This window comes from Anguilla rostrata, chromosome 7 (assembly GCF_018555375.3).
Source record: "Anguilla rostrata isolate EN2019 chromosome 7, ASM1855537v3, whole genome shotgun sequence".
In the NCBI taxonomy this organism is placed as follows: Eukaryota; Metazoa; Chordata; class Actinopteri; order Anguilliformes; family Anguillidae; genus Anguilla; species Anguilla rostrata.
In genome coordinates, this window is record NC_057939.1 from 3,062,713 (window position 1) to 3,088,392 (window position 25,680).

At 44.7% G+C, this 25,680-nt stretch overlaps 1 protein-coding gene across 3 annotated transcripts; it reads left to right on the forward strand.

The window, feature by feature from the left end:
• Positions 1 to 15,749: 15,749 nt before the first annotated feature.
• On the forward strand, positions 15,750 to 24,919 carry LOC135258782 (dual specificity tyrosine-phosphorylation-regulated kinase 2-like). Of its 3 annotated transcripts, none has more exons than XM_064342361.1 (3): positions 15,750 to 15,847; positions 16,563 to 16,681; positions 22,686 to 24,919. In XM_064342361.1, the coding sequence occupies exons 1-3, from the start codon at positions 15,808 to 15,810 to the stop codon at positions 24,294 to 24,296; spliced, it is 1,770 nt and encodes a 589-aa protein (XP_064198431.1). In that variant the 5' UTR covers positions 15,750 to 15,807; the 3' UTR covers positions 24,297 to 24,919. The 3 variants fall into 3 exon arrangements, with proteins under 3 accessions (XP_064198431.1, XP_064198433.1, XP_064198432.1); XM_064342362.1 differs by lacking the exon at positions 15,750 to 15,847 and adding an exon at positions 15,854 to 16,038; XM_064342363.1 differs by lacking the exon at positions 16,563 to 16,681 and having other exon boundaries at positions 15,775 to 15,847.
• Positions 24,920 to 25,680: the final 761 nt, after the last annotated feature.

The following is a 25,680-nucleotide window of genomic DNA, read 5'->3' on the forward strand; positions in this document are numbered from 1 at the left end:
CACCTGTCACCTGATTGGCTCATAGAAGAGAGTACCTGCAACCAGAAGAACACTGTTCCACAGTAGGTGGATCTTAGGATCCTATGGAATGGACTGCAACAGAAAGCACTCTGATCCAGAGCTTTAATGCTCTGTTTCATAACACACCAACAATCGGCATTGAAAAGCAAAGCACACAAACGTGTGGCACTATTTTATAAAAAAACAAATACAGGAAAACATCTCCAGCGTGAAAGCAATGTGCTCGATATTAAATGAGGTCTTCATGGTTTAACGGACATAACAGCATTCCACACCCACAGGCAAAACTCTCTTAAGCCTTTGTCGAGATGTCCATCTTTGTCAATCTAAATTTAAAAAAAGTTGTGTGCTGTGGTCAACAAATTCGCCTTGCGCTTCTTCAAAACGTATTTCATGCTCCAGCTGTTTGACTGCTTTTGAAAGCATATACAGAATAAAGCATGTGGGGCTGGATTATTAGAGATTAAGGAGCACTTCTCACTATACACAACCTCCTTCTATATTAGTGTGAGGATCGCCATAAAGGTATGGGGAAAAACTTTCACCCTACTGCTGCATTTTTTCCCATGACAAGTGGCTACCAACCGTTGCATTATGGAGAAGCTCCAAAAGTCATCAATCAGAGGATGACAGAGGAAATTAGAATTTCATTCCGAAGCATCACTCTCACCCTGCAAATATATTGATGGATTACATTTCTTACATTCTTGGACAGGATGTGGATATTCCCATGTGTAGATCCAGTAGCAGAAATGTCAATACATTTTCTTCAGGAACATGAGTGTATCAGCTCATGTGTAGAAAGATTTGTGTCACAGTTTTTTGATGCTGCTAGCTTAGCATATTGCAGAGTTTGTGTTAGCCACACATCCATTGGAGGGTGCTGTTGGGTACTAGAAATTAGCACATTCATGCATTTATGTATTTATTTGACCACATTAACGTAGACTTGCCTTTCTCAACTGATGCAATACTCAATACAAGAATGCCACTGAATAGTTTGCCAAGTTCAAATGAGAGAAGCATGGTTATTCAGAAGTCTTCCAAAGGTCTCAGTCCGAGTCCCTCTAGCTTTCACCATTTTATATTATATTTTATCCCAGTTTCCATGGATTCACACCAGAGCGCCAGACGCCATTTGACATCTTACTTGTTATGTCACACATATTATAGCTATCTGAAAAGTATCATGACATAATAATATCATGATATACATCATCTGCACAATAATCTATAACAACAGCTTCATCTTACACAATTCCCCATCTTCTTGTGGAACGGAGAAACAAAATATTATTGCAGCATTAACTTACATCATATTACCATGCTCACGGAGAATAGCGGTGATCCTTATTTGTAGTAATCGGATACTGAGTACTAGGCGTAGGACATGTCCAGCTTTAGAGGAAGAGGGGGAAATCTGAACAGGTGTTTACCAGTCTGCCAGACTTGGAGCAAACAGGTCTGCGCTCCATGAGTGCTGGCTGGGCCCCATAACACGACAGGCTGAGAATTATACCTTCCCACAGGCTGCCGGCTGTGATCGATGAGAGATGTCCGTTAACCCTTTAAGGTGTGAGGTCACAAATATGTGATTGGAATGTTCTCAACTGAACATTCTAATGCTGATGTCACAATCGCTTCTGGTGACTGAAAGCGGCGGGGTTCTAGAACACCGGCGTAGGCTTTTCAAAAAAAGAAAAAAAAAACATTTGGGAAAAGCTGCTCCTCTCAGGGTTAATCAGAGAAGCTACAGGTGCCTGAGATGCAGATCAAAGCACAACGGCGACTCAGGAGGCACCTGTGAGTCCAAATTTGGAAAGGATGAGAGGAGGGAGAGGGAAAGGTCTCCCAGCGGGAGCGGGAACGAAGGGTTTCCCAGGACAGTCACGGTGCAGAGAATTGAAGATGCTGGGTACAGCAGGTCACCAGCACAGAAGAGGCTCTACAGTGCAGTAGATCAGAATATGGGGAGCTCTGTTCGTCTCACTAATTAACGCCCTGTCTGCTCCAAAGTCACTGATGCAAAGGTTGCGTTTCCCTTCCGTGGGGTACCTCCTCAGTTCCCCCAGAAGCTCTGACTTCAAGGTCCTGTTGATTAAAGTGTATTGTACTTTATCGGGAGCTCAGGATTTAAGAGGATCTCATATTTTTTTGTGACCTCCACAGTGCAGAGGTGCAGCAGTGAAGTTAAATTGTTCCCAGAGGGCTGCTGGTTGGCTTACTCATGCCGTGATGCATGGGCGGGCTCCGCAGTCTCGGACTGAATCCGGACGGTTCCGGCGGCGGCTGTGGCCGGTAGCTCCATAGGGCGACGTGTAATTGGCGACTGTGCAAATCGCCAGGATACGGGTGGGTTCAGTCGGTTAGGAGTTCACGTTTCATTTGTCTCTAGCGCCCCCTGCTGGTTAATTGCGTGCCGCTTGACTGCATATCAAAATCTGCATAAGAGGAACAATGGAAGATACTACAGAAATAAGATCCGGGCTGACATAAAAGCATGTCTAAATTAAAAATAGTTTTAATTTCCCTACAAAAGTTGTCATTATAGATTATCAAAAATTGAGAGATATGTTGTGAAAGGCACGAAATCACATTATTCGTGGTGCTATAATTTTCATTTTCAGCCAGTATTAATATTGCTGGTCAACAAATTTGTTTATGGGCAAGTCGGATGTAACTGCAGTGACCAAGCTGGTACTGAACCTATAATTTAAAAGTCTGTTCAAGAGCATTTTGTCAAAACTGCATTACTTTTTCACTTGTAATTAATATTATAGTGACACCATTTTCATGTATAGTACAGTCTACTTGTATAGCTGGTCACTTACTGAAGTGACTAATCTCGAGTTTCAGTTCTCTACACATTCTGCCTTCTCCCCCCTCATGAGTCTCGAGTCTTGTGTGCAAACCCTACACCGGGCTATTTCAGTGAAGCCACTCCTCTCCATGATCTACTGTATGTGGCGAGCACGTCTTCCTCCAGTTACACCACATCTGTCGGCCTCAGCACGTCTGAGCTTTAATAGGCCTTGTCTACGGTTTCAGACCCCTGGTTTTGTTCGTCGAGCTGTATTTACGAGCCCCCTCAGAGCTCGAGCCTCTAGCCAGCAGAACCCAGAGCTGAGTTGTGTGTAAACAGGGCCTAATGTTGTTATCCATTGCCATGGCATAGAGGTGAAAATGGCTGCCGTGGAAACAGCTCTGCATTGACTAACACAACATAACATTACATAATATAATAATGAGAACAGGCCGTTCGGCCCAACGATGCTCACCATTTTCCTAACTAAATTAGTGATCTGATTACCGACAGACTAGATAGCATCTAATGCTGTGTCGAGCCTGGTCTTGAAAATCCCCAGAGTTTCTGCCCGTGCTGCGTGATACGACTGATCAGCAGGCGCTCGACGTTCCACCACGGAACGTTCACAGGCCCTTTGTACCCCGCCCCTGCCCGCAAACTGCCCCCAACCCCACCTCTGCCTGCCCCCAGTCCCGAACCCCAGCCCCCCGCCCTCGCCAGACCCCCGCCCCCAGTCCCAAACCCTTCCCCCACCTCTGCCTGCCCCCAGTCCCGAACCCCAGCCCCCCGCCCTCGCCAGACCCCCGCCCCCAGTCCCAAACCCCTTCCCCCACCTCTGCCTGCCCCCAGTCCCGAACCCCAGCCCCCCCCCCCCCCCCCCCCCCGCCCCCGCCCCTTGTCTTTTCCGTTTCCACGGCGGCTGCCAGGCTCCGGGCGGTGGAATTAGGCCAGCCCTGCGCTGCCAACCCGCAGACGTGACTCTGTCCAGGGGGCTAAAAACGTCCCACTGACCCCCTGGACTCAACTGACCCCCCCCCACCCCCCCCCCCCCAAATCCTCCCCTCTGTGCCCGGACTGGGTCCTCTTTAATGCTGTCTGGTCTCTGGCCTGGCTTTCGAGAGCGACTGTCAGGAAGTCAAATATGTAGTTAAATGCATTAATACTGTGACATAAGATCAAGGTTCCTGAGCATTTTCACAGAGTGCTTTGCCCCTGGGGAGAAACAAAGATCAAAGTAACAAAAAGCAGTAAAATCGCACTGTGTGCTGTACATGATGCAACTAACCCCTGTTAAGGAGTCAAAAATGACATATCTGTCTAAGAAAACATTTTTTGCAGGGGCCACAATCAGAACAGCTTCTGTGAATAGTCACGCAATACTCATATCCTTCCAAAAAACTTTGCAATCCGATGTTAAAAGCCACAATGAGAATCGATGTTAAGAGATGCACATTAAAATTGTTTTTTTTGCAGCAACTGCTTGCGTAGAATTTAAATTCCACAACATGTGGTAAGAATGACTAAGAAGACTAAGTACCATTCTGCTTGCTTTCCTAGCCCTGCTATTCTGTTTCTGTCATTAAAATGGCTGAATTAAATATTCTCGATGATAGGAATTTTTCACAGGAATCAAATGAACAAAACATTCAACACAATGTAGGGAGAATCCATCGAATTGCCAAAAGCACAATATGGTGGACCTGGTATTTACATTTAACTCAGATACTGATGTGCCGTGCTGATACTATGAACATCTCTCAGCTGAGATACTATTACTATTAAAAAATGTTTTTGATACATTTAACACTTCATCAAGAAATCCCCAGCTGAAATCACCCATGAAATTATCCTCACGTACGTCAGTCTTCTGCCTTCCACGAAGGGGTCCGTGGGGTTCATGTGGGCCCAGAGCCCCAGCTGCCTGCATTCAGACCCCCCAAATAGACCTCCATCTTCATTATCAAGTGGCCCGGGACATGAAGAGGCCCAAAGTCGGCCCGTCAGCGGATGCCGAGGGGCTTGTTTTTAAACGGGTAAATCCCCCCGTGCAGCGGAGAGACAGCCCTGCCAGCAGAGAGGGCAGAGCTTTGGGCTTTCTGGGCACCGACTGCACCGTCTATTCCAAGAACTGACTCGAGCATCTCAGTATGCTTCCCACATACAGGCTAAGCTGCAGGCTACCAGCTTCCTGCAGCCCCAAATTACTCTTTGTGAATACACCCTGGGTCTATTTATAGATCCAGTGCGCATGTACAGAGAATAAGATATGAATTATGAATACTTCTGGGGTTTTTTTCTTCATCTGAAAAAATATGTGCACTCCAAAAATATATGTCATGGATTCTCTCTGCTGTAATCTTTGGTCTGATCAAACATTTTGGGGCTCACAGATGTGCAAACGTTCGGCAACATAGATCTTTTGATGGTTTAACAAGTGCACAAATATGGTGCCTCAAACAGGAAGTTTCTGGCTTATATAGGAAGTCTCTACCTTAGATAGGAATAATATGCCTCATACTGCCCCAAACTGAATATTTCTGCCTCACACATGGCATGATTTCCTTATGCAAGTGAGTTGCCTCACACCAATGCGAATCATTCCTCAGACGCCAAATTTGTTATTTATCTGAAGTCAAATCCACATCTATAATAAAAAGGAACACATGAGGAACGTTTTATGTAAATATGTATATGTATGAATCAACTTTATATGAACCATTAACCTAGTCCCTTGATATGTTCAAATAAATACATTCTCCAGGGGGTTTCATGTCCATAACAATCTTCTTTTTTTTTACAGAAAACATTCCAGGCTCAAATAAGACGCAAGCGTTAAATTGTATCTGAAAGGTACACGTAGTACAACATGGTGCTATCAAAAAACAAAATGGCAACTCAACACCTTCAAAACACAGGGAGCTATGCGCGCCATCCCGCGGCAGGCAGCCGCGGCCAGGCTAGCCCTGCTCGCGGCGTACCAGGGATAGCGGCAGGGCGCTAACACGGCAGCGGGGATGATTTGTGGCGCTCTCTGTGATTTTTGGCACCCCGCTATAGCGCTGCTATTACATATAAATTTAATTAATTGTTTGTGGTGGCCCGTCATTCAGTGGTCAGTCTCTCCATGCTAGGAATCCACTCGGCATTCCCACACACACACACACACACACACACACGCATTTGTTGCTTGACGGATTGACAACATGACAACTTTTGCTTATGATCGTGATTTGATTACGATTACGACTATGACAGCTCACCCGGGTCTAATTTGGACAGGCGCTGTACGGTCGTCGCCGTTGTCAACAGAGCAGGTGACAAACCTTCAACACCGTGGCAGGTGAGCACACACCCCCCGGCTTTCACCGCTGGGGAAGGCGTAACCGAGGAGACGGTCGCCCACTGAAACCGTGCCCCCCCCCCCCCCCCTCCATGGTGCCAGCATGAAACAGCAAAAGAACATGAGCAACACTGGCAATTCAGGACCCTTGCAAATGCAAATTTGATAACATGGTGCAGCAAATATCCATGGACAGGCTTGAAAGAGAATAATGATACAAATTGATGGTTTTATAGTTAAAAGGGTATCGTTGCCAAAAATCATTCCTCTAATGTCATGCTTCTTGCCTAACTTTTTGTTCGAAATTCTTTCAGAAAATATAATTTCCTTGCAAAGAAAATCAATGTTCTCCCAACACTGTTTCTCAGTACTACATGACACAAAAGTCCCCTTCCATAATATGTATTTTTTGGCTGTCCTCCAGTCAATCTGAATATTTTTTTTAATTGCATGAAAATCAATAATATATGCTAGAAAATGTACAGCACAAAAACCTAGCATACAAAGAATAGAGTATATATGGAATCATTCATTAGCTAATCAATTATTGCCTGCATCTGAGAATTTGTGAGTGCAACTGAGAAAAAATGATTTATTAATCAATGTGATTTTCTATAGTGCACAAAAATGGACAATTTAAACATTGTATTTCAGGCATTGTATAAAGGTTTAGAATAGTAGTATCTTTTTTTTTACTTCATGTGCTTCATATTTGGGGTTCAAGCCAGGTTTTCACTTTTATGCCACTCTGTAAAGCATGTTTGTGACAATTGTCTGTAAAAAACACGGTACAAATAAAAGTGGTTTGATTTTATTGATTTGATTTGATTCAGTATTAGTAGTATTGGATGATACAGGACACTAGAGGGTAGGAGATGTGGGGAGGGGGGTTTGTGGGATTGACAAGCGTGGTACTGAGCCAACAAATGAGACGTCCCAGCTGACCACCGTTGCTGGGAATTGAGTCACAACCAGGCCCTCTGAACTCTGACCTTTGACCTTCCACAGAGCACCTGTGTGCCCCTGCCTGTAAATCCTTCACCTCCTTCGCCCCCGCAAAATCAACAACAACAACAACAACACAGCAGCTCGCCCCGCCATCCCATAACCAAAAAATCAGCAGGCAACGATCCCCCCCCCCCCCCCCCCCGGTAGGAAACCACTGACCTGATATTATAGCCTGGGGGCTTTTATTAACCTCAGATGTATGTGCTGTTCCTGTGTGACCAAAAATAGCCCTGTACATTTCAAATGGCGGAAGCACACCTACTGCTCCAGTGCTTCTAGCTTCCTGCTGACATCTTTATAGTGGTGCCTACATCAACCAATATGCAAAAAAACAGACATGGCATTTGATTTTATATTTTGATCACTCGATGAATGGGTGCACTTGCAAAGTGGAAAATTAATTCCACGCCAGGATGGTGTGCATTTTCACACAGCCTGGCCAACGATCCTTAAATTGATACAGGGATATTGCTAATTACTCAACGCTCAACACTTAATCTCCTCTCAGACTGAACACATTTCACAGTACAGCAAACTTTATCACTGAGTGCAGAATCATTTTGACGTGATTTAATTTTGACGTGATTTTAAAAACTTAACTAGAATTGACCAGAACCGAACCACTTCCCCAACCTTTATGAGATGCACTTCATTTAAAGTGTGACCATAAGTGTCTCTGAGACGTCTCTGAATTTTCTCCCTTTCAGTTGAGCGCGATCTTGGCGATCCTGAAGCCCAGTTGCCTGATGTGGATTTCAACAGCACGAGGCATTATTGACCAATCAGAACTTAGTAAGTGGAAGGACTTCATAAATAAATTAACCTCACACAGGAGACCTGGGGGACTTACGTCCAGCACTGTATGACGATTGTTGTATAATGGGTAAGGAACTGGTCTTGTAACCGAAAGGTCGCAGGTTCGATTCCCAGGTAGAACACTGCCGTTGTACCCTTGAGCATGGTACTTGACCTGCATTGCTTCAGTATATATCCAGCTGTATAAATGGATGCAATGTAAATGCTATGTGAAAACGTTGTGTAAGTCGCTCTGGATAAGAGCGTCTGCTAAATGCCTGTAAAGTAATGTAATGCATTTAGTATTGCTCGCAAAAACGGGGAAATGCTCAGATCTGTCACAGAGGTAACTCTGCATTTTTGGTTTCCAACATTTTCACTTCGGTAGGATGAAAAAAATCAGCTCGTTTTCCCTGGAGTGGTTCTGTAATTGGCAGTCGTGAGTCGTGCCGCAGATGTGCAAATGACACTTTTATGTGCAGTATGATGTGAGGGACACATCGTCACGATGACAGCGAAGGACATACAGTACATTTATTGACTAAACTTTTAAAATTTTATTTTTATTGATATACTTCCCAGACTTGGTGGCCTGTGACACGTGCCTATGCAAAATCTCCAAATATACGGTACGCTTTCTTGGGAAATCGCTGGTCTGGCAACCCTAGCATTTTCCGATTTCCGTCCCCGCCCGACCAGGCTTTCGTTTCGGCAGTCCCGTCGGTAGTGGAGGTGCGAGCGGCCGTTACCCCTCGCGCCGCCGCGCACTCCGTAAGAAACGCCCGGAGGAGAAAGCGCTGATAAACAGAACGAAAAGGCCAGCGGTGACTCAGCGGTGCCTGAGGGGGGAAACCGATATCAGAGGAAGGCCGAGATAAGCCTGAACCAGTACAAAGGTTCTGTGGGAGTATCTGCATCGATTGCTTTCTCTCCTGCGGTGGAGAGGGTTCAGCGCGGGTCATGGCAATAAGGGAGGATCCCTGGGCCATTGGTCCTCACAGAGTAGCTCTTAACGGCTCCTGCTGTCACCGGGGTTTACGTACAGAGGAGTCCATCTAATTACTGAACGTTTGCTTACAGCCACATTTAAGTTATTCCTCTTGTTACATGCAATGCAGTATCCGTCTTCCTTAGACTGATTTCTCCTCATGTTTAAAACTGACCAACTGTGAGAGCGTATTGATTTTTTTTTTCTCACTTGTGCAGGAGCAATTTATCCTTGTTGAAAGGGGTGGACGTGCATACAACGGCAGCCGTTTTCCATCTTTACCAGTTCCTGCTCTTGCTTTCTTTTTTCAGTTTCTATGGGTGGTTTATTCCTGCGGATGTTGGTCCCGAGTGTTTGTTGAGGAGCAGCGATGGCTTTTGTTTGATTTGGGAGTGATGAATACCTAAATAGACCTTTTCAAACAAATTGTGCTCTGGGGTTTTAGCATGGCATAACGTGACAAAGACAACGGCAATAGAAGCAGATCCAGTACTGTGTGACCACTCTCTCTGGAGATGATGCAAGCACATATACTGTATGTACACATTCAAAGAACATGCACTCACACACACACACGCACACACCGCCCCTCATTTCCCCTTCCTTACCAACAGCATTATCAATAATTCAGCGGAGAGATATGGCATCTGCTTAATCGCACGCGTTCACTCTGCTGAGAAAAACGCAGCCGTCAGCGTTGGATTTAGCTGGCGGTGGGAGTGAAAGGGAAGGATCATCAGCTCCGAAAACACTGTCGCTAATCTCAGAAGACTTTTATCAAAAAGTTAATCTTGTGATACTCTGCCCCATTCTTCCCCATTCCTTGTACTGCTGATAGAAGGTTGGACACAATCACTTTACTGTCTTTTCACTGTGGGAGGGAGGGACAGGTATGGTGGACAGGGAGAGAAAATAAGCTCATCATTGTGATGACGTCAGTGGAGCTGCTTTAAGTGTTGAGTGATATAGAGTCCTCTTTCAGGACATAACAGAGAGAGAGAGAGAGCAAGTGAGAGAGAGAGAAAGAGAGAGAGAGAGAAAGTCAAAATAATCACTAATGCTAATTTGCTCATTTTGCAACTTCTGAAAAGCAAACTGAAATTGTTTTACTTTTCACTTAGGGCTAACAAGCGCCGATAATAAGTATGTACTGTAAGTATGTAAGTATAATAAGTACCATATATATTCTTAATTCTGCTACATAATTCCTTTTGATAAGACCATGTCCGTAGAGAACCTACATTCTGTCAGACTGAGTAGCGGCATTTTTTTTGGGTGTCTTCCTTGTCTTCCTGATAAAAATCAGATGAAAAGTATTAAAATGTACCAGAGAGTTTCCAGTAGGTTCACAGCCATAGCTCCCAGAACGGTCAGTGCTAAATGCAGGCCTAGGTATCCAGACTTGCCATCTGTGCACACTTTTATTTAGAGACGATTGCAATATTAAATTTAGCATCGGCTAATATTTATACCCCTTATACTCTTGATGGACATTTCCTGTGTTCTGAACCCCATAAACCTTCGAAGGTGCAAGGCAGTTCTACTGTCTCCTGATTATTGATCATGTTGGTGTGTGAGCAAAACACAGTTTCATTTGTGTGCATAGACACTTTAAAAATATGCTGTGAAATTATTATTACTGCAAGCTCATGCCACAGACAAGTCTCGCTGCAAGCTACAGTCTATCACATTTCCCATCTGTCCTCTAGTCGATTTTCGTGATTGCATCTCGTACATGACTGATAATGTGTATTTTAGTATCAGTCGTTATGCAAGCACAGAACAGCCAACAGCTGTGGTGGAAGGGTTTTCATTTCTCTTTGTATGAAGATAAGCGCATCCTATTACAGCAACTCGACCTCATCATTCAGTTAAGCCACAACACTTTCGAATCTTTTTTCTTTCCGCATTCATCTTTGTTTTTATTAAATGGTGCTCCACTTGTCTTTGTTGCTAAATTGCAGCTCAATTTTCAGAAGCTCAGCTATTGAGTTGTTTTTTTTCAGTCCAGCACCCAGTGAAACCATGAAATCAGTTTGCTCTCTATCTCTCTCTCTCTCATGCTTCATCCTCCCTTTCTCCCTCTCTTTCTCGCCAGCTGGAAGGACATATACATAAATTTACTGGTCAAAGGAGAAATACCTTGTTCAAGAACGAAACTCAAATGCTTTAGACCAAAGAAGCATTTATGTCACTCAAAAGTGTCCCCAAAACACCCTGTCAAGTTCACAGAAATAGTACTCCTCCGGAACACTTACTCCAGCCCACATGTAGATGCTTCTGTTTTTTTTTAATCTCACATTTTTTTGGTTTCTCGCAGTTCCCACTCACTCTGCATTTAGACCTGTCCAGTTGCTGCAGAATTCTTTGGCACGTTGGAAGAGCACAGGCTATTAAACACCCTTTAAAAACACAAGCTGATAGCCACACCTACCCTCATACATCACTGTTCATCAGCTAGGCTGCACAGTCATGTCATTGGAGCCACGCCATTCCGCCAGAGCAGTATTAACCACAACTCCGCACGAGTTCCTGGTTAAAATCCTTTACAAACTTTTTTGTCTTTTGTTCAGCCAACCAGCAGGCAGTTTTAAAGACAAGCTGACTTTCCTAAGTCATAAGAAAAGGAATGGAATGTATTCTTCCAAAGACATAACCATATTCTGTGATTGAATAAAAAGAAAAAGAAAATTCCTGGAAAACTAGACACAACAGGTAAGGCTACCTGCACAGCTCAATATATTAGCTAGACATGTTTTATCGTTTGGCTCGCTATGTACTGTAATGTAAAAATGCTAGCAATGTAACATTATGTAATGTAGCACACACACTTTTCCAGGCAAATAAGGCCTGCCATTTTCTAACTTAGTCATGCTGAATGTGGCCAGTCATCTTCCAAATGATCAACTTGTGGTTGATTAGGCTCATATATGTATGGGCTCACCGTAGAAATATTACAGGCAATGGTTTCCACCATGATGACTAGCTACATCGGCTGCAGAGGAGTACAGTGTGCAGCCTAGCAACCACAGTCATGTGTGTATGTTTATGTGTGATGTCATTGGCTCATTTGCATATCAATGGAACGCCCACACCGTCCTGTATACCAGGTCTGGAACAGAGACAGGGTGGTTGAGAATGAAGCAGTTTTATAGGTCGTTTGTTTTTTCCACTCATGTTAACTGTGTCACATAGTCGCTAGAACACACACCTGTAGTATAAAGTGAAAATAGCGAGATTTAATATCGGATTTCCTTTAGCTTTCAGTAGTTGGTGCAGGCAGATCCCAGGAGCCCTGTGGACCAGAGAAGGTGACTTGATCACACAATCGGTCACACTTGATGAGTGTGGGAAGCACTCTCCCGGGTGAGGCGACACAATTATGAGCCAGCCCGCGGGGCTGCCAGCTTTTATCCGCTCTAGTGTCATCAGTATTCAATTATGGACAACAGGGTGCATCGCTACACGGTGGAGATTGTTGTTCTGGTTGTGACTCTTTCCAGTGCAGTTCACCCACACTGAGCCGTAGACAGTCTGCGGAGGCTGAGGTGCATATACCCACAGAATCGTGGAGTTAATATTCTTTTGGTTGATTAGTTGCTTGATTGATCTGCTTGATTAATCCAAATCGTAATAGTGCGTTGATCAGCAGTACGGTTTTATCAGCATAATAGTGTAGCATAGGATAGAACAGCGTTCATTTTCTCCAGGGCGAAATTCAGGTGAAGTAGCCAGCATACAAAAAAAATGTAATAAACAATTTGCATAAATTACATTAAGAAATTGCGTTTAGAGATTCCTAAATTACATTGCTATTGTTACAAATTAGAAATGAAGAATTCTATTAAGAAAATCGTGTTGTAAACGCCCTCTCATGGCAGCTTATTACGCTGCTATCAAAGGTCATCACTGTGGGCTGTAAGATAAGATACTCTTAATCCTGGCCTATCCTGCCATGCCAATATAACAGCCTCACGATTCACATGAGTGACCCGATTCCTCACAGATTACCTGTGGCCTTACACATTGTGCTTGGCCTCCCCCCTTGATCATCTGACACATGAAACCTGGTTTAAGTGCCTAAGGCCCCAGGAATTATATATATTTATAAGGAACGGTATCAATATTTCGTATATTTTGGTAACTAGGAAGCAATACCAACCAAAGGAAGGGAGATTTTTTTTTTAAATGTCCTCGAATGAATGGGGAGACGTAATAATGCGGAATGGGGCGTTAATGGTGATGTAATCAGCCAGAACATTAAGGAGAAGAGAAGAAAGAAACATAAAATAGGCCAAGCTTCCAGCCGTGCGAGGGGGTATCTGAGTTCTGTGTGTTTGCATGAGGTCCAAAGGTACAGACGTTCATGTCTGCAAGGAGTAAGAGTCTGTGGTCCTTGTAATTATTCTGTGGGGGAAACCCAGAAAAGTGCCAAGCTTTCAGTGCTCTACAGTTATGAGATATGCCCTACAAGCAGGTAGACGGCATACCTGACATCCCAATATAATTATTTCACTTGCAGTGCATTTCTGCAGACTGATACATCATGATGTTGTGTAGCACACAGAATAAGAAAGAAAAGTTAATCATCGCTGCTGCAGGGAAGACACAAAACAGCATAGTTTGTGTTAATATTCCCTAAAAAATATATTTTATTTTTTAATAAAATAAAAAAATCAGTCAGGCCACTCATACTGATGTTTTAAACATGTATTTGTTAAATAACAGTGACAGTTGGTGATCCATCAAAGCATTAGGTAAGCACTTTGAGAAATGCAAGCCAACCAGCTCTGCAATATGGTTTTTTAAAGCTGGTTTTTGTCAGGCACTCAGGACATAAAGTAATTTGTCAGTGATTGATGGTCTTGTGCTTGAAGAACAGAGAATCATTCCTAGGTGTGACCCCCCCCAAGCGTGACTCAGATCACACACACCAAGGCCAGAATCAACCCTTTCTCTATCCCGCTTAGAGTCGGCCGCTCCTCTGAGAATTCCACACATTTCAAATGTTCTGAGTATTCCAACCGACTTGGTTTGAGCGATTAACGATAACAGAGCGATTAACTTCAATTTAGCAAATTTATCGTCTTGAAATTCAAATCCATCCACAAATCGATGTTTACAAGTGTGCTTCCAGCAGTGGCTATTCTCCTTGGCGGAAAGATCTTGGTTCTTTTTTTTTTTTTTTTTTGCCACTTTCATAGTAAACATGGAAAAGGACAGAACATAAGAGAAGTTTGGACTTACTTCACAACTTTAATCCTCCCGCTGATCAAAACTACAAACACTCTGCTAGGTCACGACTGAGCATTGTTTCCACTGTTATTTATCACAACTGTGGCAGGAATTTGTGATTTATGGCCAGCTCTGATTAAAACTGGTGGTTGGAACAGACATAGATATTCAAGATATTTTTTAAATCCCACCCACTGAAAAACACTTTGAGATGGTTGCACTTTGAAAAGTGCTCTATAAATAAAATGCATTATTATTATTATTATTATTATTATTATTATTTAAAGTATAGCATTTTCATATCTGAGTCTAGGCACCCACTAATCTGGTTTTATTTAGTTCTGCAATACTCATAACTCCCTACAATCGGTTAAAAGACTCAGGTGTGAAAGGTAGTATAGAGACCTCCAGACAGTAGACACAAGTCATACCTTTGTTTATGATGATTACCAGCACTGACACCTGTGCAGTCCCATGATGCCATGCAACAATATGACATAGTGTGTCTCACCTGTTCAGTCATCTGTGCAGCTCACACTCGGGGAAGTAATGGTATTGCATAACTAATTCCTGTTTTCCCCGTTCTTCAAATACGGGATGTGCTGTGGTCATTTGTCAATATAAATGCGCTTCCATTTTATTTCAGTTCAAATGTACTTTGTACCTATCCTATGTGACATGTTTAAATACCACATCCTTTCTGCTATTTCTGCATTTTGTGCCTTAAAATACGTTTTCAACCTGACAAGCGACCATATTTAAGCATATTTAGATACTTACGGAAAAGTGTCTACGTGCTCTGCGTTGGGAAACGGCCGTGGTTCTATTCTTAGGTCTGTATGCTATGATTTGGAGCTATGTGGTAATTTTAGCGGGTGTATGATTACTGCTGATCCAGGGGAGTAATCGGCCAACATGAGAGTTGAGTTACTATTATCTTCTAAAACAACCCATAACCCCCTGCGCAATTCCTGACATAACATTGAACAGTCCTGCACTGACAAAAAATAAATAAATAAATAAATAAATAAAATAATAATAATTTTTAAAAAACATGAAATTATTATTATTATTGTTATTATTACCACTGAGCGAGGGAGTTATGCAGGGTTATGGGTGGTTTTTTGGTGAAACAGCTTTTAGCTGCCGTGGCTTTGCATAGCGAGTTTATTCTTGTTTAGCTCCGTGCCAATCCACTCTCTCGCGTTCATTATTTGGCCAACTCAACACTGCACAGAACTGCAAAGGCATCAAGCAGACCTGCAGGTCTGCGGGGCTACACGTGTCTGGCCATACATGGAAACGGGTAGAAAACGACCGTTAATGCTCGAATGTCGCGACGGGTCAGTTTTTTGGAGTTCTACTGACTTTCACTTTGTGGACCACCGACTAGAACTATATGCCCCATTGTTTACTTCTGCGTTTCCAGGCGATGGTAGCAAAATGTATATATTGGACACTGTCCTTACATTTGCGGAACAGGTTGAGAAGCTAAGTCTGATGTAGCTGATTGGAGGTAACAGAGTTGGTTATCAGAGAGTGGAAGGGGAGGAGGGAGGCATCCGAGGGGGGGTTGTGTGTGTGTGTGTGTGTGTGTGTGACTCTCCCGCGGCCATGTTAACCAAGAAACCCTGCGCTGCCGTCTACCCGACTGGTAAGGAAAGCTGGAGCAAAGAAATCGGTTTTAATGCCTTTTCCCAATGAGTTTCTCTCTTCGATTGGATATAGCCATGCCATTAATTGTGCTTCAACCGGACCTACGGGTGTAATATATGCATCATAAATCTGCTGGCTAATCCTCGAAACATTTATGAATTTCATATCCCGTAGCTTTTTGCGGTTCGGGTAAGATATCATATTAGCTAGCTAGCTACCTATGGTTTGTGGGACGTATTAATGGCGATTGATATTTTCTTCTAAGGAAAGCATTTTGTGTAAATGGTTAAAGGGCGTGCCAATGTTTTCCATTAAACGGTTTCTTGTGTCATCTCAGTTTGAAAGCTTTTTTGCAGTCAACAGCATTGGGCTAATCGTACAGCTGCCTTGTTGTGATCCATTCGTATCAGAGTGCTTCGTACAGTTTTACATAACGTTAACCAACAATGCACTCATCCAACTCATGTTCCGGTTTAGCCTTTTCTTTGCAAATGAATAGTGATTTGGGACTGACGGGAAGCATTGCTACAAATGAGTTTACTGGGTTTTTTTTTTAACCTGGTGCCTTTTTAGGGGCTTATGTTGCTAATACCAGGTGTACAACGTTATAGCCTAAACATTTATCATTAACCTTGAAATGTAACATAGCATAGCCTGTATGTCAGCGGTATGTATACCTTGATTTTTTTTTCTTTTGTTTTTATAAATCGTAGGCAAAGGGGGTGAGGTTGCTTGTCAGCTACAGTCTTCCCCCGGAATCAGCGTTGGGGGTCCCCCAGACGGAGCAGGGTCACCCGTGACATTACCGCCTCTCAGGAATAACTTGCTAACGGTATGATTTCGCTGTAGCTTGTACAAGCTAAGTGGCCTATTGCAATTTGAGAGATCTCTGTTTAGTTCAGTAACGCTTAAAATAACATATATGCGAGTAGCCTACAGATTTAGGTGTCTAAATCAGAGTACATTTTATCGCTTGCATTTCACAACCAGAAAAGACCATGCAGTTGCGAAAATGATGAACGAATGCCGTTTCCATTTTCCCTTTGGATTTGACAAACTTGTAGCTAGCGTGTCTGACACTGGCCCACGCGCAAAATGCTTCTTTGTTTCAGGGTTATTGTAACATGCCCTGTAACTCGTTGTCACAGCCGTAGTCACGTGAGACTCGCAGTTTTGGTCATGGTGCATGTACAGCTGTGCGAGGCTAATTTAATACTACTCAAACTGCCTCTTAATGTGTGTCTACGGTGTATGTTATGCTCGGGGCAGGAGTACCATCGTGGTTGTTTTTTCAAACTGTACGTTCGCTCCCATGCTATTTACGGTACCCAGGTAAACCAAAACCAAGTAAGCGTCTGTCATCGCAAACTCGAGTTGCTGGCTCGTCATCATATTTCTCTCTCACTCACGCGCGCGCACACACGTGCACACAAGCACGCGCCTGCACGCAATAATGGCGGATCTTTTAGGTGTTTTCAGATAGATTCCTGTTCATAAATGACAATGCATTAGCATTATCAATAATAATAATAATAGTAATAATAATAATAATAATGTGGAGAATTTTTGAAGCTATTTTATACCACACTTGGGCTAAGTGATTTGCAAACAGCTGTAGGCACTTGAACCAGAAAAGGCGATGTGGAAAATCATTAAAAATCTACAGAAATTATATTAAAATCACTAGACTAATCCAGAATCAATGCAATTCTTTTGCAAGTTAACACATTTCTGAAGTAATGCCTCTTCGATATCTCAGGACAAACTCTTAAGCTCGCCCTGGTCTAAGCAGAAATGCAATAATTCTGAGTGTATTTTGAATTTGGCTGGACACTAAAGCTTGCTGAATATTTATTCTTCTGCTCGAGCTTAGGAGATAGTGATTGTGGTTTGATACCTAACAAATATTTTGTCATTGTATTAGCAATGTTAATACTTTTTTATCATGCAAATATATTGTGGAATCTTAATTAAGAGGGATGACCAACACCACAGTAGTATTTGCAGTTTGATTTTGCACTTTGTGAATTTTCTTGCGCTAAAGCTTGGAGATATGATTGTTTTTGTACTTAAGAATATTGATTGTTTGTTTCATACTAACAAATATTTGTGTCTATTGTATGCCCTAAGACAATTTAGAATAAACGTTTTTATCATCAATATGTCTGGGTGCTATCACAATGTAAACAAACTGGCACGTGTTAACCAAAACATGTGCTCTGTGTGCAATCTCTGCATGTGTCTGTTTTAGCTTGGTCAGCTGGAATCACAACGTTATTTTCTTTGAAGTACATGTTTATTGACAAAGCTGTAACATATATTTGTGGTTAATCTGTAATTACCTTACACAGTATCCACATACATTCACGTAACTGGATATGCACATAAGAAATCTGGGTTAGCTACATTATGTACCTTGATTAACGGTTCAGCAGCACTGTTCTATTTAGCATTCAAACCTCCAGCTTTTATTTGCAACGCTAGATTCGTACCTGTCCTGCAGCCCTGTGGACCCGCACTTTTCCACAGGCAGAAATATTTACTACCTGGCACCGGCTTTACAGCGCAACAAATGAATGACTAAAGGTTCACCGGCCCTCGTATTTCCTGCTTGCATGCTGCACATCAGTGCAACATCTCTGAGCACCGCTCTGCTCCAACATGGCTGCGCTCGGTGGTGGTGTGTACAGTAATGGCTCCAGTAGGCCTGGGCCCTGTTTCAGGAAGCAGGATTACAAAGTTAGCTGGATAACTGCACTAAAACCTGGAACCCTTCCAAATCTGGATCATGAACTGAATTAAAAAATAACTTTTCCAGGTAAAAAGAACTGTTTCGAACCCAGGACCTTCTTGCCGTGAGGCGACAGTGCTGCCCACTGCACATCATGCTGCCCCCAATTTATCTTAAGGAGGAAAACATTCAGCAAAGACATGAATAATTCTAAAAACGCTTTTGCGTGCAATTATAACACCGAAAAGGATCGCTGTGGGTCAACTCTACCTCATGGAGAAACTACTTTTAAACTTCCCCTTAATTTAATTTCTGTTTTCCTTCACTGGTGTGCTGCATCGCAAAAAATCTGAGCACCCATTCATTTCATGTTTTTTTATGACAAATGACGCCGATGAGCCTCCATTTTACTAGGACTTCAGCCAACAAGAAATTACAAGGCGAGACTTCATATCTTATCTGTGCACATTGCGATACCTTCCAGCTGAAACACACATTTGAACTTTCAAATGGCCATAGGTCTTTAATGGCACGTCCTTCCAGTCAGATTTGAGAGACTGGGTTTCTTTTTGAAGCCCCTGTCTTATTTAAGAGATGAAGAAAGTTTTATTTTGTCTTGCTTCTGTGTCAGTAGCAAGAAGAAGGAAATCAGTTCGCTAGACACTGTCACGTACATATAACTTCCATTTCGTTGGAAGAGAGCTTGGCCATCTATTTGTACTGCTATCATTGTTCTGTGTGCAAAAAGACCATTTTGGGAGAAATCCAAATACTGTGTCATGTTTACTTTAGTAACCTATTGGTTTGTTTGGGATGGAGACAATAAGAGGAAGTTAATTTGTCTTGCTAGCTTTCAGAATAATGAAGTGAAATTAGCCTATTGTAGCACTAAACTACTGCTAATATTGATGCTTATTTTCCCGAATAAGCATATGAGTGGTCTGTAATTGCTAAGTTAGCCGTGATTACCCGCTGCAAAATATACTTCTAGACGACCACAATCTAGCCAAAACACGTGAGAGTAAAGCTGTGAAAGCTATCATTTCTCAAATTGTGATTTGTAAACAAGTTTTTAAAAAAAACATTCAGATAATGTCCTGTGGATTACCCAGTAGTGTTTGTTTAAAGTGAAATGGTTGACTTTCAGTGCTATTTTGATCCCCAATACTGAGAAAATATGAAATCCATATTTGTGAATTTACTTTTGTGGTTTAGCCAGTTTTTTTGTTTTTTTTTACCTGAATGTTATCTCAAGTAATCATGGTGGTGGAGATCAGGTCAAAGGGTAGCGTTTTGTATGCAGGGGAGGAAAACAAGGTGGTGGGGGGGGGGGTGACATGGCTGTACAGCCTGGAACAGCCTCCCTTTATAGTCCCCCCCCCCCCCGATGGGAGGTAGGGAGGCTGAACATAGAGGTGTGCTGAAGCGACTCCTCTCGCGTCCAGGAGCCGGTGCGTGCCGTGCCTTTATTTGGCTCTGCTCCGCCTCCTCTGTGGCTGTCTGTCAGCGGGTCCTCCCACAGGTGTTGCCCAACACCTACGCCGCGTTCTGAATCGGCGGGACAAAAAAAACCGGCTGCAAGAGCTTCCCCCCCCCCCCCCACAGGGGCTCCGCGTGTTTTGCTCTTTTTAGGGAAGGGGAGAGACAATGTTATGGGGGCGTGGGGGGGGGGGGAGGAGGAGGAGGGCGAGGATTTGAATCTGCAACGGCTCAGTTAATGTTCTAACCGCCTTCAGCTGTAATTGTGGAACCTCGGCTGGTGTATATGCAGATATGACGGCGTCCTGGAATAGACAGGGCCGTGTGTCTTTCGTAATGTGACCCGTCGATGACGTGCGTATAAACAGAATCGCGCTCGCTCGCTAGGAGCAGGCCGCACATTGTTAAAGACGCTTTTTGGCAGCGGTAATTTACAGGACCAGCACACCTAATTTAGCCGACCTCCACCCAAGGCCAGCCGGTTAAAATTTTGCTGTATGATAGGCTACGTTGTGTTCTTATTTCACATATATATTTATATATATTAAGGGGAATCCTAGGAACCAGGGTGCTTTTGAAATTCTTAGGAAGTGGCCCTCTTAGACTGGAGCAGACATTTGTGATGCTTTTTTATTCCACGTGCCTAAATTATTCTTGGGGGTGAAACCCAGACCTGGAGTGACAAGACACTTTAGTCAAGATAATGCTCACAGTGTCAAGAAACTAAACTGTCAGAAAGGAAAGTGGGAGATTCAGCAAAAACTGGAATAACATGCTTTGGTTTTTACACGGACGAGAAAAAAAGAAAAACGCAGGGGTTTAAAACGCTTCCATATTTCCTGCTGGCGCCATTGGTGGATTTATGCCGGCACCCAGGAGTGGGAGTGTGCTGGTGATTCCCAGAGCCGTTTAAAAAAAAAAGGAACACGTTGCGCAGTCGCCGAAGCACAAAAGTTCATTATTTACACCACACGGCTCGCTGCTTTCTCCTTCAGCCAACAAGCTGGATTTTCCCTGAACTTTTCTCCTTGCTGGTTGCATAAGCCTGAACTGAATTTCAGTGTGTCACGGTCACCAGCACTGTTTCAGAAGTAGTGGCGGCGTATCTGTGAGACAGATTTGAGACGGTGAACTCCAGACTTTGGATTTTGATAGTTCCAGACATCAGACACCAGAGGTTTTATCGGTGGATTTACAGCTAAAATCATCCATGGTGTCTGCTCTGTAAAATTTACATTCTTTTTTCAACTCTCCAACTGGGACCATATGTACTCTGTAAGAGTTGATTTAACACTGAACATTTTACTGTGTGTGATACCGGTTGTTCAGAAACTTTATTAATGCTTTCTTTAAGATAGCAGCTGAAGAAAATGTATGTACTAGTGCCCTCCCACAAACTCTGTGGCATATTTATGACTGTTAGATTGTATGCTTTTTTTATTGGTGTAAAAACTCATGCATGAGGCCCAGTTAATTTTACTATGGGACAGACACCACAGTCTTCACAAAGCACAACTGTTAGGGGCTTACCACCAAATACCATTTAAACCACCAATCATGTTTGTTTGCCCTAGCTTTTCTGTGTCCGTTGCTAAACTATAGATTGTCTGAGTTCAGACACCTTTTGCTGTAAAATGATATCATGCATTACCCCTCAGGGCAAATTGTGTCACAACGTACTGTAGCATAAATAGTGCAGTGTATTAACGAACGCAAACCTTTATAACCCAGGAAGAACGGCTCTGTTAATAGATACAATACTGCACATTTCTGCGTATCTTTTAGTGTGTCATTTTTGTAATGAATCCGTTGGCATGACAACGTGAAGATGAAGCACAAAACAGTGAAAGGTGATTAATATCTGCTCTAGGATCACAAGGGTGACTCATCTGAACAGGTCTGTATCGGGTGACAGCTGTGTTATGTTAGACAGTGCGTTGGGTGTCTTCTGTATTGGACAACTCACCTCGGCTATTGTGTACAGACTTTAAGTTCGTCCTCTCTGGGCATCGGGACTGAATAGCAAGGCTTTATAACCAAGGCTGGGGCTGCGGTGAATGCTGGATTAAACTAACATGAAGTTGTTTTCTTCCGCATATTTTTCATTTTGTAAGTCTAATTGTTTATTTATTGTTGGTGTATTGTATCTGCTATTTTCTCTTACCACCCAATTACTTATTTTATGTATTTATCATGTAGTCATATATTCTGCTGCACACAAGTTGTCATCTGGTGGCGGTGAAGGCTGAAATGTTTACTGAAACCATAGAGCAGCATGTAGAACAAGCAGCGTGTGAGTAGCTAATTTTAAGTGCTTATGGGTCACAGGAGTTTTCCCAGGATACAAACAGTTGGTATTTTGCACATCATTCCTTCATAGACAAGCCCAATGTCGAAATGAATCTATTACAGTGTAAACTTCACAAGAAATTTAGCGTAACTGACGCTGTGTTTCCCTCTCTTTCACATCACAGCACCACGCTGGATTACGCTATCATATGATACGTCTGTCGCTGAGTCCAGGCGACCGTTTCCCCCCCCCCCCGTTTCGCTTTTGAAAGGACTTGTTCAAACCGCCATGAAATCTAATAGCAGTTTTTAAAAAAAATGTTTTGTCTTCTTTCAGCTCGGAGGCAATAAGCACACGATGAGCGAGCTGTCGCACGCCGGGAGCCTCCAGCAGATCCACGTTCAGCAGCTGTTCGAGGAGAACAGCAACAAACGGACGGTGTTGACCACGCAGCCCAACGGGCTGACGCCGGCGGGCCGGCCCGGCCTGCCGCTGCCCGACCGGCCGCAGGAGGCCAGCCAGGGCCGGCAGGCCAGCTCCGCCTCCCTCAAGTCCGCCGACGGCAAGGCCAAGCCCAGCCCCATGACCCCCGAGCAGGCCGTGAAGCAGGGCGCCTCCAAGCTGACGCCGTTCGAGCACCAGGAGATCTACAGCTACTCCGAGGTCTACTTCACGGGCCCCAACGCCAAGAAGAGGCCCGGCGTGGTCGGCGGCTCCAGCAACTCGGGCTACGACGACGACCAGGGCTCCTACGTCCACGTGCCGCACGACCACATCGCCTACCGCTACGAGGTGCTCAAGGTCATCGGCAAGGGCAGCTTCGGCCAGGTGGTGAAGGCCTACGACCACAAGGCGCACCAGCACGTGGCGCTGAAGATGGTGCGCAACGAGAAGCGCTTCCACCGGCAGGCGGCCGAGGAGATCCGCATCCTGGAGCACCTGCGCAAGCAGGACAAGGAGGCCGCCATGAACGTGGTGCACATGCTGGAGAACTTCTCCTTCCGCAACCACATCTGCATGACCTTCGAGCTGCTCAGCATGAACCTGTACGAGCTCATCAAGAAGAACAAGTTCCAGGGCTTCAGCCTGCCGCTGGTGCGCAAGTTCGCCCACTCCATCCTGCAGTGCCTGGAGTCGCTGCACAAGAGCCGCATCATCCACTGCGACCTCAAGCCCGAGAACATCCTGCTCAAGCAGCAGGGCCGCAGCGGCATCAAGGTCATCGACTTCGGCTCCAGCTGCTACGAGCACCAGCGCGTCTACACCTACATCCAGTCCCGCTTCTACCGCGCGCCCGAGGTCATCCTGGGCGCCCGCTACGGCATGCCCATCGACATGTGGAGCCTGGGGTGCATCCTGGCGGAGCTGCTGACGGGGTACCCCCTCCTCCCCGGGGAGGACGAGAGCGACCAGCTGGCCTGCATCATGGAGCTCCTGGGCATGCCGGCCCAGAAGCTCCTGGACGCGTCCAAGAGGGCCAAGAACTTCGTGAGCTCCAAGGGCCACCCCCGGTACTGCACGGTCACCACCCTGCCGGACGGGTCCACGGCGCTGACGGGGGGGCGCTCGCGGCGGGGCAAGCTTCGGGGCCCCCCCGGCAGCAAGGAGCTGTCCACGGCCCTGAAGGGCTGCGACGACGCCCTCTTCCTGGACTTCCTGAAGCAGTGCCTGGAGTGGGACCCGGCGGTGCGCATGAGCCCCGGCCAGGCCCTGCGCCACCCCTGGCTCCGGCGCCGCCTGCCCAAACCCCCCCCCGCCTCCGCCGGCGGCGGCGAGAAGGCCCCCGCCGCCAAGCGCATCACGGAAACCTCCGGCGCCCTGACGGCCATTTCCAAACTGCCGACGAACGCCGGCTCGGCGGCCCGACTCAGGGCCAACTTGGCGCAGATGGCCGACGCCAACGGAAATTTACCACAGAGGACCGTCCTGCCCAAACTGGTCAGCTGATCTCAGACGGGCGTACCCCTAGTTTTAACGTTTTTTTATTTTTTTTTTTTTTTATTAAAAAGGGAGCGATCCTCTACGTCAGAATGGTGCGCGAAAAAGCGAAAAGGCGAAACGGTTTCGTCGTTTGCTGAACGTCACTCCGGTTCGAGTGTGAAGGTTTTAGGTTTTTATGTTTTAAAAAAAAACGAAACAAAAAAAAACAGTGAAATCACTACACAGTTGTGGGGTTTTCTATCACCTGTATGCCGTAAAAGAATATTACAAGCATTTATATTTAAAAAATATATAATTTATTGGGGGAAGAAGGGGAACAATGCTCTAAGGTTTTTTTACCCCAGGACAGCGCACAGTGTTGCTAAGTAGCCCAAATTTGTGCGGTCTGGCTGAGTAGATTAGGAAGCCCGTACGGTTGGTTTTCACTCGTCTGTGTTGCAGTGTAGATGGGAGTGTAGGACGGACAAGGTGTGGCTGGCCAAAGTGATGCACTGCAGGTGTCCACGGTCATCAGCGCCCGAGGGGCTCTAGGTTCTGGTCCTGAGTGTTGTAGGTCTGCGTCAGCAGTATGACAAGGAGCGGTGAAAATGATGCCACAGCGCATTTTTCTAGCCGTTTTGGATAGAAAATATATATACTCTCAAGAGCATGAGGCATGCGTGTTTCTGAAGAGCTTGTTCTCGGACGGCGTAGGTGCAAATTAAACGGACGTAGGATGTTGACTTGAGCGATGAGCAGGGAAAAGGAGGGGAAAGAGGAGAGACGAGCAAAGGAATGCGAAAGTTTACGCAAGTGTAGCCGCGAGATGAGACACTGTGCGCGCCTGAGATTCTCCTGGCGTTCCTCGTTCGCTGGAGGGAAGGGAGGAGCTCGGAGCGGCCTGCTCCACCCGTACGGATAACGGCCGAAAAGGCATCCACGAAAGATTAATTCACGAATTCTTCAGGGCGAAGGCGTCGGTGTTTGAATATGCCCATCATGAGTCACGGCGGGTGACCTTGTCTCTGTTCAGTGGTAGCGCTGCTGCAAGTGCAGGAAGTCGTACTGTTGGAGGAAAAATACTTCTATGGTGCTTTCTATTATTTTTTTCCTTCAAGTTTTGTTACTTTATTAACTATCACTTTATTACTATTATTTTATTGTAATTCTGAGAAAGGTAGCATGGAGTGTGAACAGTAGGACGTTGCTGAACACGAGCCACATGATTGGAGGCATTCGCTAAAGAGAAGTGATGAAGACAGAGTAAGAAGAGTGAAAGAACGAAAGAGTGTATTTCTGTTCTTACTAGAGGGTGACATCACAGCCTGTGGGGAAAGGGACGTTGGTGAAGGAGTGGCGCAGTAGTGGAGTGTGTGTCTGCGTCGTCCAGCATAGCGGGAATCAGGATCTA